At 41.4% G+C, this 18,019-nt stretch overlaps 1 protein-coding gene across 3 annotated transcripts in view; it reads left to right on the forward strand.

Moving 5' to 3' along the window:
• Mtus2 (microtubule associated scaffold protein 2) overlaps nt 1-18,019 on the forward strand; it is a 394,770-nt gene that overhangs the window by 184,331 nt on the left and 192,420 nt on the right. For all 3 annotated transcript variants that reach the window (XM_026388390.2, XM_026388389.2, XM_077795145.1), the window contains one exon: nt 15,305-15,466. In XM_026388390.2, coding sequence (XP_026244175.2) covers nt 15,305-15,466 — 162 coding nt within the window. The remainder of the gene's footprint in view (nt 1-15,304; nt 15,467-18,019) is intronic.

Below are 18,019 nucleotides of genomic sequence, written 5' to 3' on the forward strand. Positions count from 1 at the left end.
ACCACCACCTGTTTTCTGTTGGGGTTCTCCCACGCTGATTCAATCCAAATCAGTGGCTGTTTATGGTGTCAAGTTATTTTTTATTTGGACTCTAGTATATCTCCGCGGGAATCCAAGTTTTGGACTGGGATTATCAGAGCCAGGAAATTTCAGACTAGCTTCCCAGTTTCTGATTGGGACTGATCAGTGTCATAAATATGGGAAGCAGAGAAGGCTTCATTCCCAATCACTAATATGCTGTTAAATATTTAAAAAAAAAAAACAAACATCTTTATACAGTCTCAGTTCATCTAAAGAACTCATCAACAAAATGAGTGTTTTTAGCTAGAATCTAATCCAGTAGGATTTTTCATATTACCAGTTATATGTTGTATTAAGACAAGTAAGGACTAACAAATCTTTCAGTCCCTCATTCAACTAAAGCGGTGGTTCTCAGCTGGGGGTGGCTCCCTCCTCCCTGCCCCCAGAACGTTTGGAAATGTCTGAAGATATTTTTTGACTGTTGCCACTTGGGGTGGGAAGGGAGATGGGGTCACTACTGGCATCTAGTGGGACCACGCCTGGGATGCTTCCAAACATCCTGTAAGGCACAGGATGCCCCTTGCCTCCAGGAAACAATGGTATGGTCCAAGGTGTGAATAGTGCCCCTGCTGAAAAAGGCTAAAAAGGAAGAGCCCTGCATTTGTGTTGAGAAATAAAACTGGCGCATTGAAAGGAAAAAAGGAAAGTGGCAGTCCTCATGGGCTCTGGAGGAAGAGATGGAATTTTCTAATTCCCAGACTGGGACAGGAAATTGCTCAGAGTTCAAGGGAGAAATATCATTTTGATTTACAAGTTGGCACACATCCTTAAGGCCATTATGTTGTTTATTTCCTAGGAGGCTGTTCAATTTCTTCCCCCTTAAAGGTTTCATATTCCTTAGAAGCAACTAAGTAGGAAGAGTTCTTTTTATGAATGTGAGAGACCCAGACTCCTTCCAGTAGTCCCCAGATTGGTACATCAATGAGAAAGAGGTTTGTGGTTTCATTGCAGTGATCCACTTTTGAACATTTGACTTGGTTTCTCAGGATTTGAACTTGGTTTGCTGTCAAAATTTAGCTCACTAAGGAGAATTTGACAAATAATAATAATCTATGAGTCCTTTAGATGCCTCAAAACGACTAAATCAAAGATCAGTGACACAAAAGGTATCTCATTTTAGAACACAAAATCCAAGCTATGGAAATGGAGCACCTAACTCTATTATTATTCTATTAATAAAAGCTGATCTATAAGCCCTTGATCATTCTATAATTTCTTGTGCTGTATTAGTTACTTCAGGAGAATTTAAATTGAGTTCAAATCAGATGCTGTTATCTTTTAACAACTTTCATATTAAGCATATAATTAAAATGCTCCAGATCAAATATTTTCCCCAAGGTACTAACTACTCAAAGATTCATACAATGAAGAATCAGAGTTAGAGTGTTCATGGATGATGGCTCAAGCTTTTAAGTACTTTGGATAGGGAAAAGGGATTTATTACAACTGGTCTAATTGATATAAGAGAGGAATGGTACAAGGTTGCTTTTAATTACTCAAAGGTCTCTTGATATATCATATTAGCCCTTGGTCTTTTAAGTAACTAACCTCTATCAATATTTGACTAGGTTCTCGCCTTTGTGAGTGTGATTTGGCAAATATTAAAGAGAATTTCCCAAATCAAAGGGAAGCTTTAAGTCACTTATGTGCTGGGAGTTCAGAAGTCCTGGGCTGGGTGATGCTGGCTTTGATCTTCTGTGATTATTTCTATGACTTTGAGAGAGTCAGTGTAAGCACCCCTGGCATTTGCTTTCTTTGTTAACTAGCTCTGTCCTTCTTAGAGTAGTTCTGTTACCCACAGGGAACTGTATTACTTCATTTTCTATTGCTATAACAGAATGCCTAAGACTAACTCATAAAAAAAAAAAAGGTTTGTTTTGGCTCTTGGTTCTGGAAATCCAAGAGCCTGGTGCTGACCTCTTGCTGCTCCACACCTGGCAGGAAGCAGACAGGCAGGCATGGGCAATATAGAAAAGGCGGCTAAACCAGCACAATAACCATTCCCGAAGAAAAGCATCAAGCCATCCACAAAGGCTCGGCTCCCATGACCCAAATGCCTTCCACTAGGCCCACCTCCCAACACTGCTAGAGTGAGGCATTAAGCCTCCACGGGAATTTTGGTAGGGAGAAACCATAGCAGAACTGAAAAGACATCATAGAGAATGCAGCACTTGTCTGTGGAGGAGGGTGGGCCTGCCCATAGCTGCAGAATGCCACAGCTGTCGCAGGTGGAAGAGACCATTTTTTTCAGGAGTGTGTCCAGGACTCTCAATCTTATTTTACCATTTCATCTGCACCCATATTCCTCCGATTTCCTGAGCAGAAAAAAGACAGATGATTCTGTTTTGCCATATATTACAAAGAACTTCAGGAGACATGAGATGCCTGGGTGGGTGGGGAGAGGGATGGAGAATAAAGGAAGCAAGACTTGGCCCCTCTACAAGATCTAGCTGTGATATGAGTCAGAAGAGGTAAGCTTGGGAGGATTGTGCCCAGCTCAGGGACACAGAGATCCTAAGACCATCCATCAGACACTGAGAAAACATATCTTGGAGCAGTTAAGAATTTACAGTGGCAGAGAAGATTGTCAGCATCAAAACCTGCTACTTGTAGAAATCTGTTTCAGTTACTGATCTGGTGGAGTTAGGGTGACTTGAGAGCATTCACGTAGGGCCTGATGAGACAGGATCTGAGGCAGGAGGATTGCTTGTGCCAGGACGACAGAGCAAGACCCCATTGCAATTGTGTGTGTGTGTGTGTTTGTGTGTGTGTGTGTGTGTGTGTGAGAGAGAGAGAGAGAGAGAGAGAGAGAGAGAGAGAGAGGGAGAGAGAGAGAGGGAGAGAGAGAGAGAGAGAGAGAGAGAGAGAGAGAGAGAGAGAGAGAGAGAAAATATTTGAGCTCATTTTTAGGAAGGAATTAAAGGACAAGGAGAGACTGAGAGTCAAACCACATCCCTCCCATGATTCCCTTCTCACTCTATAAAAGCCCAGGCTTCCTGGTGCTGGTCCAGGCCCACAAGTCCTCTCCTAGCATCAGGACCTCCCTCCTGCTCTCCGCTCCCTGTCTGTGCCTGCACCCTCCCTTTGGTCAGCCATGCCCCCTGCCTGCTTTCCACACCTGCCCTCCCTCCCTTCTCAAGTCTTTGTCCCCTTCTTGGTGAGCCTCCCACCCCCAGTCACTACCCCCCCCCCACAGCGCTCTTATCCTTTGTGTGGCATTTTGCACTGTCTGTCATTGTGTGTGATTTGCTCCATTTCTTCTTGTCTGTCCCTACCCTCTAGAACCTCAGCTCCAACAGGACAGGACAGTGGCAAAACAGTGTCTCAGGAAATACTATTAAATAATAAAGGTAATGAGTACCATCAAGTTGAAATGAAATGTCCTGAGTACCAGCCTCGCAGCTGACAGCTGTTCTCCAGCACCCACTTGTCATTGGAGTGGGCTCTTCACCCCACTTCTCTTTCTTTTTGGTTCATACTGTGGCTTAAACCCAGAACCCTGCACATGTGCGGCAGATACCCTCATCTGACTTCTTACAAATGGAAGGACCTTCCTTTCCCTGCTGGAGAGTAGGTAAGATTCCACTGAGTTGTATTAAATCTAGTATTTTTCTTTCTTAAAAGGAGACTGAGATTCGAAGAAATGAGACTACACATTCGTGACAGGGTATTTTTGTTGTTGCTTTTATTCCTCAAACTAAAAAACAAACAAACAAACTTTTATAGATAATAAATAGGTGAGGACATCAGGGAAGATAAATAAGGGTGAGAAAATAAGAGGAAGTCAGAGTCAATGTCAGTACATCAGGATGAACACCACACCATGGGGAGGCACCATCCCTCACCTGTTAGGACCAGTATTATCAAAACAACAAGATAACATGAGGTGATGAGGATGTGGAGAAATTGAAGCCCTTGTACATTGTTGGTGGGGAAGTTAAACAGTGCAGCTGCCATGGGAAACATGTATGGCTCCTAGAAAAAAAAAATTAAATAGAAGCATTATGTGATTCAACAACCTTGCTTCTGGGGGTATATCCCAAAGAATTGTAATCAGGATCTCAAAGAGATATTTGCCCTCAGTATTGTTCCCAATAGCCAAGATATGCAAACAATCTCAATGTCTATCAACAGATAAATGGATAAGGAAAATGGGTTGTATTCATACAATGAAAGGCTATTCAGTCTCAAGAAAAGGAGAAAATCCTCCCATTTACAAAAATATGGATGAACTTTGAGGACAATGAGCAAAGTGAAATAGGCCAATCCTCAGAAGCTCAAATGTTCCATGACCTCACTTATATGAGGTATGTAAAATCTTCAGACTCAAGGCTGGCGATATAGCTTAGTTAGTAGAGTGCTTGCCTCGAATACACAAGGCCTCGGTTCAATCCCCAGCACCACACACACACACAAATCTTCAGATTCATTAGAAGCAGGGAGGGGAATGGTGGATGCCAGGGGAGCAAGAAGGGGTGAGAGGGCATTTGCTGTTCTGTGGATATAAAGTTCCACAGGTACAAGATAGGTAAGGTCTGGATTGTGCCTATAGTTCACAATACTGCATTGTACACTTAAAGTTTAAGAGGGCAGATCTCACCTTAAGTGTTCCTACCACAATATTTTTAAAAAAATGCATATCACAGGGACCTGCAAGAAGTGCCAACTCAAAGAAAAAGTCCCACAAGCCCCTGAGGTGGAGCTCCCTTCACCCAGGAGTCGTCTAAGGGAACTCTTGGGTGTGATGGACAGCATACCCCCCCCCCCACAAGCATGAGCAAGTTTCCAGAAATACTCCTTAGAGGCCTGTGAGCAAATTCCATGTGCAGTTTAGTGACAGTGAATCCTGGGATTAGGATCTTCCTCAGAAAAGGGATGAAAGGGGAGGGAGATGGAGAGTTCAACTGGAACTTCCTTCTTTGGAGTCCCTGTTGGTGTTCCCCAGAGTGTCAGGGATTTTCGTTTTCAGGGATTTTGTGGGGACAGACATGTGGGGCTTGTACAACACCCCAAAGCATGAGCAGGTGCGTCCTGTAGAAAGAAGCTTGTGGCACCGGCTTGGTGCCCCTGGGCGGAACCAGGCCCTTTCTTTGGACACTGTTGCTCCTTATCCTGTGTCTGGTTGGTGCCTGATAGTGCTGAAGCTGGCATGACCCTCTTTCGGGCACACAGCCTCCTGAGCAGATGGCTGGGCATGTTGGGAATTTGTGATGTGCTCTCAGGGCAAGCTCAGGTATCTCCCTTTTCATCTGTCACCATTAGCCTGTCTTCCGTCCCTTCTATTATTGACTTCGCTCAACCTGGCTCAGGACGGAAGAGTTTTGAATATGTTTTACTATCAAACATTAAGTTAGAAAGTCAAAATTAAATGTTATATCCTCTCCTTCATTTCAGGCTGTCTCCTGGGGTCTGTAACCTCAAGCATCCTTGTAGTCTATGCCTTTCAAAATAGAGCTTGAATTAAATCTTTGCAATGCTTTTTGGCTTTCTGATCTCTTTTCTCAGTCTCTGGTGGCATCCCCTGGCCTCCCCCACAAACAGTCTCTTCTAATTGGGGCCTGATGTTTATTTTCTGTCCCTGCAACAATGATTGAGCTGGAGGTAGGTGAGAGAGGCCAATGACAGGAGAGCAATGGAAACACACAGACTGGGCTGCACCAGGTTTAAATGGACACACACCAGTCCATGTCTAGCCAGGCCTCTTTGTTTTATGATTTCTGTTTTTGTTTTTGTTTGTTTTATTTTGTCTTGTTTTTTTTGTACTGGGGGTTAAACCTGGGGCACTTAACCATTGAGCCACATCCACAGCAGTGCTCCCACCCCCTTTAAAAAAAAATGTTGAGACAGGATCTTGCTAAGTTGCTTAGGGCCTCACTAAATTGCGGAGGCTGTCCTTGAACTTGCAATCCTCCTGCTTCAGCCTTGTGAGCTGCTGGGATGACACTAGTGCCTGCGTCACCATGCCTGGCTTCTTTTGTGATTTCCTGATCACCCCTTCAAAACCTCTGTGAACCTCAGCATATCCCCAGGGCTTCTGCTGTTTGGTTCAGTCTTTCTTCCTGTTGCTTCCATTTTCCCCCGGAATCTTACTCTTTGGCCAAGCCAGGCTCCTTGCCAGGCATGTGCTTGCCTAACTGGGGGCCTTTCCTTACTGTCTCTTCTATGTAGCAGTTTTTCCCTGGCTTGGCAGATCCAAATCTCGCCCACCTGTCAAGACTCACCTTTGTGTCTTTGGTAGCACCTTCCCCTGGGCCCCTGGCCTGAGCTTTCATTGTTCTTTATTGGTAGTTAAGGTCTGTGTCACTTTTTCCTGGTCATTGCAGTTTGTGTTTCTGTCTTGCCCCTTCACTGTACCAGAGAGTCTGTGTGCTGGTCGGTGTATTCCCCGTGAATGGGCATAAAACAATAACTACATCAGCCAGCATCTGCTGAACGCTGACTGTGTCTTTCCTGAATTTCTGCAAGTTGACACATTAAATGCGAACTTCTCAGGATTAGAGAAAATGTCCCTCATCTCTTTGTTGCTGAGGCTGAGCACAATGCCTGACACATCACTGGTGACCCATCAATGTTTCAGAGAATAATATAAGGATTTATATAAGCACCAAAACTTTTGTGAGGATTTATTAAGCCTAAACCTTTTTTTAAAAAAAAATTCCCTCTCACTCTTGGTGTTAGTTTTATATCACGGTGACCAAAATACCTGACAAAAATAGCTTAGGCCAGCCACCGGGTGGTGCACACCTGTAGTCCCAGCAGCTCAGGAGGCTGAGGCAGGAGGATTGCAAATTCAAAGCCAGCCTCAGTCACTTAGTGAGGTCCTTGGTAACTTAGCAAGACCCCGTCTCAAAATAAAATATAAAAAGGGCTGGGGATGTGGCTCAGTGGGTAAGCACCCCTGAGTTCAATCCCCAGTGCTGAAAAAAATTAAAAAATGAAAAAAAAAATAAAGGAGGAAAAGTTTATTCAGGATTCAAAGGTTCAGAGGTCTCTCCATTGTTCTGGACTCAAGGAGAGACAGCATGTCATGGCCCAAGGGTCCAGTAGAGAAATGCTACTCACCCCATGGCGGGGTCAAGGGGCAGAGAGAGAGAAGGGAAAGAGGCCACAGAAAAGATGAACCCTTTCAGGAGGCATGCCCCCCACCTCCTCCAGCCCCATCCCACCTGCCAATCAGTTCATTCAAACCAGGATGGACTAGTAGCCAGGGCTTGGTACCCAGGGGGCTACGGAGCCAGCGCCACAAGCTTCTTTCTGCAGGGAGCACCTGCTCATATTTAAGGTGCTCTCACAATCCAATTATTTTGCCTCTGAGAATTCTGACATTTGCACAGGAGCTTTTGGGGGAACATCTCGTATCCAAACCATAATAATTTGACTTTAGAATTTTCTTTTGTAAAAGGTCCAGAATTTAAGACTTTACCTTTTTTTTTTTTTTTTTTTTTTGCTATAGAATCTCATCTTTTCTTGATGGAATATTTCATCTTGAAAAAGAAATAGCTTTGCTGAAATAGCAAGATAGCCTGTTTACTTTAGCTCTTTAATGTGAGAAGACATATACATCTAGGTTAAAATATGCAGAAGGTAGGAAGTAAAACATTCAGTTGATACTTTAATAATTAAACTAAATTTTGTCACCAAGCAGTAAATGCTGCTAAATCAATGAAATATGCATCAATTAGCTAATCATGCAGCCAGAACATTATACAACTTGATTGCCTGGGATTATTATTTTTTTTAAGTCAGTGAAGAGAGTAGTTTAATCATTATAATATGGATAAATATTCAAAATCAGTAAACGTGTTTCTCAGAATGCTCCTATATTATTAATAACTGGATTCCCCCCACCCACCCCAATAGCTTTCCCCTGTCTTAAAAAAACTCATTTTGGTCTGGTTAGTTTTTTCTCGTGGCATTATTTTTTCTTTCTAAAATTCAGGCTCAGTAACTGACATTCCCAATAAATGAACAAGTAAAAAGAGCATTGAATATGGATCAGGAGCCCTGAGTGCTCACCCTGACTTCAGTCATAGTTAGGATTTTCCTTGTAAGAGGCTGGTAAGCTCTGCTCATTACTCTGTGGTATCCTGTGAACATATAATATATCCTCCTCCCTCCTAGTGCCCAAAAGTCTGTGAGAGACTACTCTTTCTTTAGCACAGACTTTTCTGATCTGAATTTGCATGTGCCTTCCTCTCTCTGTGGTGGTCTTAGTCTGCTTTGTGCTGCTGTAACAAAATGCCATAGACTAGATAAAGAACAGTGTTTATCTCCTGGAGACTGGGAAGCTTGAGATCAAGTGGTGAGATTTTTCTGTTTGTATGATCAGGGCTGCCTTCTCTAGAACACAGGAATGCTGTATCCTCACATGGCAGAAGGTAGAAGGGTAAGCAGACCATAGCTTCATGAAGCTCTTTCATAAGGATCTTAATCCCATCCACGAGGGAAGAGGCCTCATGGCCTAATCATCTGAAGAGCTTCACCTCTATACAATCACTTTGCCAACATCTGGATTTTGAGGGTACACATTCAAATGACAGCAGTAATGTTGGATCAGAGTGGGTCAAAGTCACACCTAATTTGATAGAGAAGATAAGAAGGGTGAAGGGCCCCAGGGATGAATAGAATATCACTCTTTCTCCTATGAGCTTGATCAGTGTCCTGTAATGAATGGGATGTGTAGTGAGTTTGAGTAATTTTTTTTTATTCCTTATATAAGAATAGACCATCAGGAGACAGAACAACTTTGGGACAAGCTGGTTTTTGAAATTAAGGTATAATTCAAATATCATAAAAGTGTACAGTTCTTTTTTTTTATTTTTAGGGTTATGTGAGGTAATCCCTATTAATTCCCAAACATATTCATCACCTTAGAGAGAAACCCCACCCCCTTAGCCGTTACTTCCCATCCTACTTCCCCATAGCCCCTGGCAACCACTACTCCACTTTTATATTACCTCTTCTGGACATTTCTACAATTGGAATTACACACTCTGTGACCTTTGTGCCTGGCTTCTTTCATCTGTCCCAATGCTTTCAAGGCCCATGAGTGTTGTAGCATGGGTCAGTGCTTCCTTCCTTCTTAGTACTGAATCACATTCCATTGTGTCGATAGACCACATTCTGTTCATCCATTCAGCCGTTGGTGGACATTTGAGTTGTTTCTACTTTTGGACTACCATGATTATGAATATTTGTGTACAAGTTTTTGTGGGATGCGTGTTTTCAGTTCTCCTGGGCCTAAACCTAGGTGTCAAACTGCTGAGTTATACACTGACTCTGTTTAACATATTGAGGATCTGCCAGACTGTTTTCCAAAGCAGTTGCACCATTTTACCATCCCACATCAGTGAAGGAAGTTTCTGGCTTTTCCCTCTCCCCACCAGTATTTCTTGTTGCCTGTATTTTTTCTTACAGCTCTCCTAATGGGCTTAAAGTGGTATCTCATTGTGATTTGGACTTACATTTCCCTAATGCCTAATGGGCACCTTTTTTGTGATTATTGGCCATTTATGTAACTTACTTGGAGAATTCTCTATTTAAAACCTCTGATCATTTTTAAATTGTGTTATATGTCTTTTCAATTTTGCATTTATAAAATTTATTTATATATTTTGGACACTAGCTAGACCTTTATCACATATATGATTTGAAAATATTTTCTCCAATCCTGTGGGTTGTCTTTTCATTTTATTAATAATCCTCTGAAGCACTAAAGGTTTCTTTTTTTTTTTCATTTTAATGAAGTCTAGTTGATCTATTTTTTAAGTTAGATGTGCTCTTGATATCCTTCTAAGAAAGCATTTATTAATCCAAGGTCATTAAAATTTACTTCTATTTTTTTTTTCTAAAAGTCTTTTGTTTATTTGCCATGATACTTAAGTCTTTGATTATTTTATTTTGTTTTTAAGATTTATTTATTTATTTTTGCATGATGGGGATCAAACCTAGAACCTTGGACATCCTGAGCAGGAATTCTACCACAAAGTTACATCAACAGCTTACTTTGATATATTTTAAGTTCATTTTTGCATATGGCGTGAGGTAGATATTCAAGCCCATGAGATTTTGATAAACTTGCTATTCCTTGCAAATTCTTATGCTGTAATGAAGGAGAACTTGTCTACCAAATGGTAAGTTGATGATATAATTTGGACATCTACAAAAGACGGCACAGCAAGGACACTAGAGGGTACAGTCCTTTAGTTACTGTGGCAGGGGAATACCTTTACATTTGGGGGTGATAGTGTAAGAAATGTGGGGCATATTGTTTGTATGGACAAAGCAAAGGAATAAGAAGAATGACCTGCCAACTAACCAGCTCAATAGTTAATAGTATACAGAAATTCCTTTAATGACATGTGATTGTTTGTTGAAAATGTTGTCTTTTCTCCCTGCCTCACACTTCCCACTCACCATTTATTGACTTCTGTTCTCCTTAGTCTCTCATATTTCCACATGTTTTCTGACAAAGATATTGATAGCCCCATTCATAAAAATGCCAGTATTCCTTCAGTCTTTATAAATCTGATCATCTGTAATGGAGTGTTGCCCCTCTTAGAACTGCCTGTTTCGCTGTTTCTGTTATGTTCTTAGCCTCATTTGTATCTTCATTATCTAACATGGTGCCTAGGGTATAATTGATTTCAGCATTTCGCTGGTCTTAGTTATATCTTTGCTTGTACTTCCATTAGTTTTCAGTTGGGGGGAAAAAAGGCTTAACTGTGTTCATTGAAATTTGACCATTTTTTTTTTCATGGAACTTGACAAGCATATTCTGGAATCTATATGCAGTAATAAAGAGCCAATGGAAGCCAAGGTAGTTAAAGGGGGAAAGATCAAAGCTGGCTCATTTGTTTTGTGTCTTGCACTAGAGTAAATAAATTCAGAATCGCATTGGCATAGCGATAGACAAATAGATCAATGAAACAAAACAGAGAGCTCAGAAATGGGGCCTAATATGGCAGAGGGGATATGCGTTCATCAAACCATTTCCCTTTTCTCTTGGACACAAACTAAACTACATTTACCAGCCTCTCTTACTGATCTCCTGTAACTGAATCCCGATCAATGGGCTAAAGGCATAAATGATGTACCTCTCTCAGGTAGGGCCCATAAAATCCTCCTGTGAACAATTTATGTTCCCTCCACCTACCATCTGAATGTTAAGTTCTTTTGAAAACCCCAGAGTAGGGCAAGAATACAATGTGGACGGAGCTGGGTTCCTAACCTGGAGGACAGCTCCCCAGGACAGCAGACCCATCTGGAGTACCTGTGTCAGATGATTCTTGATCCCAAAATAAACTTTAAGTTACTGAGACTTGGGAGTTATTTGTTGGCTTGCCCTAATACATGTTGCCTGAATGAAGACTTGGCATACAAGATCTGGCTATAGCAGATTTTGCTGAGAAGATGATGGACTATGTACAGGGCAATTTTCTACCTATGCAGAAACCATCTACAAGCTCAGTCCCTGTGCTATGCCCCATTCCAGGTGGACTAATGATCTAATTGTAAAACATAAATGTTTTAGTAGAATACATAGGAGAATATCTTTATGGTATCAGCGTAGAGACTTAAAGTCTAATACACACAAAGTGCAACAGAAAAGACTGATAAAAATCAAGAGCACTAAGATGAGAAAATTCTCAATTAAGGCACCATAAATAAGAAAACATGCCAAAGATAGAAAAAGTATTTGAAATGCATATCCAATAAAAGATTAGTATACAGAATATTTGAAGATTAAGGCAGAAAACCCCAGCAGAAAATGGGCAAAAATTATTAGGGAATAAAAAGCTTACATGTCCAATAACTATATGAAAAAATCTTAATGCCATTACTGTTAAAGATGTAAAAGCATGTTAACTTGAACAAGTTAGTATCATGTTTACCTGATTGCCAGCAGTAAAGTCCAATGATGCTACATTAGTTACCTGTAGAAAATGTGAGTCCCACCACGCAACTTGGAAAGCAGTTTTGAATGTCACGGAGAGCTGAACAAACTTCCTTTGGTCTCAGCAATTTCACTGGCTGTGGGATTGATGTTTTGTATTTCTTAATCTCAGTAATCCATTGTGTTGTTATTCTCACCTCTTTCAATGTCTGAAATAGCTCATCATATTTTTAAGACAATATTGCTCTTCTCTTTAGTCCTTCATCCAAAAGGTATGGTTAGATTTTCCTCAGTCCTTTCCTTTCTTCTCACTTAGAGCAACCTACTTTATATCAATCCTTGAAGACTTTCTAAGTTCCTATAAAAACTGATCTATCAAATAACTATCTGAAGAACTTAAAATTAGGATGTAAGTTAATAAACAAACATATAGAGCATACGATTCACCAGACACTATTTTCTTGAATTAACTCTTGCACCAACATTTTTTTTTAAAGTCCCTTTCGATTCTGACAATAGCTCTCTGAAGTAGGTTGCTATGGTCCCCACTTAGGAATGAAGATGCTGAGGTACAGGGAGGTGGTCGGTAGAGGAGATGTTCACATCCTGATCAGCTTGCTCCCATGATTTCACCTTGCTGAAGTCTCTGCTGCCCTGTGACCAAGTGGAAGCGTAGATAAATTGCCTGGGAATTTCAGGCTAGAGTCAATTAGGGTTGGCCAGAAATGAGGTGACTGAATTAGCCATATGAACCACTGCCGCTGTCTCGATTCTCCAGCACATTTTTCTGACTCACCCAAGCAGTTTGCTTATTTCTGGTTGTTTTCTTCCTCTTAACAAGGAATGGTTTAATGTTGTCAGCATTGTCATGAACTACTTGAAACATTTATAGAATTCAGCAACTATTTCCAAATTCAGAATGCTTTTCGTTTACTGAATAATGCAGCTTTAATTTCTGGCCAGCTGAAGCTGGTTTTTGAAGAGTGGATCTGTTTATTGCAGGCTGCGTCCCACAGTGATGGACAAAATAAGAGTTTTTATAGTTCTTCATTGTATTTTAGTTTTTGGTACATTCAAGTCCTGAGAGGGGAGTACATAGCTTCCCAGAAACACACACTTCACAGATGAATTTCTTCCCAGCCTGGAAAGCAGCCAAATCTCTAAATTGATATTTCACTGAATGATAAATTGCATATAAGAAAATGATGCCAGATGCAAGAGGACTTGATCAAAGGACATTTGAACTCTGCAAATGATATGAAATATTTCTCTTTTTAAGAAATTTTAATAAATTGTTAAATAAAAGACTGTGTGAACAGTTTGAGCTTGATTAAGCTTATCCTACATATTTCAGTGAATACATTATTCTGGCAGTATATCAGCAGTGGGCTGGACATGAGAGAATCCCACGTGGAATATTTCTAGGGGGTGAGATCCACCTGAAATATCACACAAATCAGATTCTCTGGTTTCTGGCACTGGGCTGGTAAGCCTGCAAGATAATTGAGACTCTTAATACTTACTATTTTGCAAGTTCAAGGTATTGCTTTTCCTGATTAGGTTTGAAGCAAACAGGTGCATGCTTCTTTTCTGATAACCAGGACAATGCAAATCCTTTCAGTGGGGTTTCAGTGCATTTTTTCAGCTTGCAGAGGTCAAATGCATTTTCTAAGCCACATTTAGAAGCATTGAAATCCTTGCATGGAACTTAAAAGCACTACAGTACATAAGTTCTGTTTTAAGAAGTAGCACATTCTTTATTTTTCCTTTCCGGATATGCTTTTCTTTAGAAACAACACAGATCTCACCAATTTTAAACAGTTCTTCAGAGCGAGAAAAGCAACAATCTCTTACTTTAAATTATCGAATGAAACTCTAGTATGTTATAAACACTAAAGCCATCTTAATAGTGCTATCAATTTTGTTCAGGTCCTATCTAAATAGAATGTTCCGACTCTCATTTTAAAATGATAAAAACAACCAATCTTTCACTCCAATGCTGTGTGCTTCTCCCAGCTGCCATTGCTTAATTTTTTTCATGGTAGATGGTCATGGTCCTATGAATGGACAGGTTTGTTCCAAACAAGCAGTAGCCTCAGTATATTGAGGCTCTCTACATGAAGAGATTAGAGATTAGACCTCATAGCTATACTCAGAGAAATATTTAAAAGATTACCTTTTAACAGGGAATTGATGGTGGCATCATTGATAAGAAATTGCAAGTATATAGACCACAAAAGTTTTGAGAAGATCTAGAAATAAAGTCTGGTCCACAACAACTTTTCATATTTAAATCTGGGCCACACATCTCATGCTAGGTCTTTAGGATTATAATAAGCTGTCCTATAGAGGAAGACTATTTCTATACTGAATACCAATGCAATTATCTATAGATGTCTTCTCCCTTTGAAATAAATGAGGTTGCTGGTAAGTCCAGCTTGGTGAGGCCTCAGCTTTTCAGACAAATAACTTCCATGAGTTTCAAAGGGATTCCTTGGTTCTGTGCTACCATAGTCCACCTTCATCCCACACCTCCTATTCTAGAGGCAAAATGAGCAGGAATTTGGGGGTCTCTGAACAAACTTCCTGGTTGTGTAGGGCAAGTATATATATAGTCAATCTCTATCCATGTCAGCAGGTCTAACCAACTGTGGATCAAAAGTATTTAGAAAAAAGTCACATCTGTGCTCAACATGGCCAGACTTTTTTTTTTATCCTTATTCCCTAAACAATGCAGCGTAACAGTGATATACACAGCATTCACATTTTATTGGACATGTTAAGTCATTGGGTAATGATTTTTATATGTCAGGGTATGTGTAGGTTCTACATAAATGCCACACCATTTTACATAAGGAACTTGAGCATCTCCAGGTTTTGAAATCCCCAGGGGTCCTAGAACCCATCCCCGACTGATGTCAAGAGACAACTGTCTTTTTATTCTCACTTCTCCTGGGTCACTCACAGTCTGTTTCAAAAAGGCGATGCTCATCCTTCTGTGAGTCGTCCTGTCCATGCTTATCTCCATGTACAATCTCCACGTACACAAGCAACTTCTCTTCAAAGAAGAGAGGCGGCTCTTGGCTTTTGTGGAGCCCCCTTTGGTGCAGGGGATTTGAGTGACAGACATTGAAGCAGTAGCTAAAGGGAGTCCTTTTCTATATCTGTTCCAGAGAAATACTTTTCAAGGCCACTCACTAAGAATGAGGTCAAGTTCTACAGCAGATGGCAGGCTTAGGATTGGCTGGCACGTGCCAAAGGCAAGGGGGTCATCCATTTTTCATGAAGTTATAATTAACACACTGTCTGCCTCCCTGCCTCCCACAGGTTCAACCTTTGGGAATGAAGAACAGCCAGCTCTGAAGGCAGCTCTGCCTTCTAAGGAGACACCCAAGGGGGCCAGCCGAGTGACCCCTCCAGCATCCTCCAGTGTGACAACACCCCGCAGGAGTTTACTTCCAGCGCCAAAGTCGACTTCTGCACCTGCTGGTAAGACTTTCTGTCCTGGAGAGGCTCCGTGGCAGAGTGCCCTTTCTGCTTTCGTGAAAAGGCTTTTGAAAGTCCCTGTGTACATCAGTTATTTAAGTGAGATGACAGATGAGTCTTAAAGGGCATTTAAAATTAATAATAATGCTCTTGTTTTCAAGGTGCTTTCATAGGTCCATATGTTTAAATCCTCAACTGCCTCCTATCTTCCCCCTATTTAGTAACCCTTTGAATCACAGTCTTGATTTCAGAAAGCAAGAATAAAGCTATCTTAAGCAGACTGTCATTTGGCTCAGGGAAGCGAGCGCTCATGAGATCATTAGAAAGGCAGGGGCATAAGCGAGCTCCACACTGTGCCTCCAGTATGAGCCCTGAACCTCACTTAGCACTGCTGCCACCTTCTGGCTCCAGGCTCACACCCCCAAAACTGGACAGGACCCAGAGATTAGCTTCTACTGCAACAGGTTGGATCAAGAGCCGTGCTATGCCAGCAACATGGAGCCCCGTATCCGGCCTCTCAGGTGCCAGGAAGCAAGTGGCTGAACATGGGGAACTCAGTTATGTAAAGATGAGGGGAAGGAAGGTACTTCTGTAGACTCTGCCAAGGCCATCCAGGTGTGGCCCCTCCTGTGCTTTCTCCTGCCTTGTCTCACACAGTGCATCTGTCACCAGCAGGGACATCTGAGCATATTGTCAGCTTTCCATCATCTGCTATCAGGAAGGCAGAGTGTGTGTTGAGCCCCAATCTACTGTAGATGGTTCACTCTGGTATTTTCTTCTCCATATTTTTCTTCTGTGAATATAATCATATATATTAATACACACACACACACAGAGACACACACATATGTATTTTATGAGCTTTTAAAAATGTGATGGCATTACAGATTGAGCATCCCTTGTCTGAAATCCAGGGTGCTTCAAAATCTGAAACTTTATGAACACTGATAAAATGCCACAAGTAGAACATTCCCACCTGTATTCATGTGATGGGTTGCAGACAAAACAAGGGTGAAAAAACAAACAAACGAAAGAAAAAAAAACCTCAGGCACATTAACAATGTTGTATAAAATTACCTTCAGGCTATGAGTATGAGGTATGTGTGAAACACAAATTAATTTCAAATTTAGACTTGAGTCACATATCTAAGATTATCTGTATGCAAATATTCTAAAATCTTTTTTAAAAAATTTAAATCTGAAACATTTCTGGTTCCAAATATTTTGAATAAGGGATACTCAACCTATATACCCATTTTTCTACATGTTGCATTTCTTACTCAATATATCATAGAAATACCTTCAAATTAATGATATGGCTATTCATTTCAATGGCTTCCGGGTGGGGATATAGCATGATTTATTCAACCATTCCCTGCTAAATGGGCACTCTCTTTGTGGTGGGTGTTTGCCTGATCAGTGCTGCAGTAAGTAACCTTCAATGGGCAGCGTTCTTTCCATAAGATCAATTCCCAGGAATGAGCTCGCTTTGTGTGAAGCACCCATAGGTACCTCTAGATTCCTTTGCAAGGAGCCTGCAATGTTTGTTTCCACTTGAATCTCTCCACTTGGGATTGGTGCCTTAGTCAGCTTTTCATCATTGTAACCAAAGAACAATTTAGAGGAGGGGAAGTTTATTTGGGACACACAGTTTCAGAGGTCTCAGTCTATAGCCAACTGTATTGTTCTGGACCCAAGATGAGGCAGCACATCATAAGGGAAGAGCCCCAAGAAGGAGAGCTGCTCACCTCATGGCAGGGTCAGGAAGCAGAGAGAGGGGGAAGAAGGGAGGGGACACAGGGAAGAGTCCCAGTGACCCACTTCCCAGTGACCCACTTCCTCTAGCCATACCTCACCTGCCTACAGTTACCATCCAGTTAGATAAGGTTATAGCTCTCACAAACCAATCATTAATGTATCATGCAAGAGATTTAGGGGACACCTCATATCTAAACCATAACACTGCATCCCTGGGTCTCAAAGTCTGTATCCCTCTCACAATGCAAAATGCATTTAGTCCCTCTCCATGAGTCCCATAGTCTTCACAGTTCCAGCCTTGCCCAAAAGTCCAAGCCCAGAGTCTCTTCTGAGAGACAATAAAAACTCTTGGCCTTGAACCCCTTGAAAACCAAAAATAAGTTACACATATCCAATATACAGTGACACAAAAATTCCCATTCCAAATGGGAGAAATAGGTGCCGATGTCTCGGCTGGCACTGAATCACGAGCCACCACACAGCTTTGTAGGTTCAAACAGCAATTCTTTATTCCCGAACTCACACCGGCCTCCAACAAACACGTTCTGGTGCAATCTCCAATATGCCACCGCCCCCAAAATCCTACTCCACGAGGCTTTTTCCAAATCCCATTTGAATCTCATGAGAACTCAACTGGGAACAAGCAGCAGGAACACCCTAATCCCAGCAGCCATAATCTTCAACCTCAACTTCCCTAAAACCCCTGTTGTCTTAAACCGGGAAACGCCTTAAACCGGGATCACCCTAAACCCAAGGACCGGGATACTTCCTCAAACCTGCAGGATACTTCCTCAAACC

This window comes from Urocitellus parryii, chromosome 2 (genome assembly GCF_045843805.1).
Source record: "Urocitellus parryii isolate mUroPar1 chromosome 2, mUroPar1.hap1, whole genome shotgun sequence".
Lineage (NCBI taxonomy): Eukaryota > Metazoa > Chordata > Mammalia > Rodentia > Sciuridae > Urocitellus > Urocitellus parryii.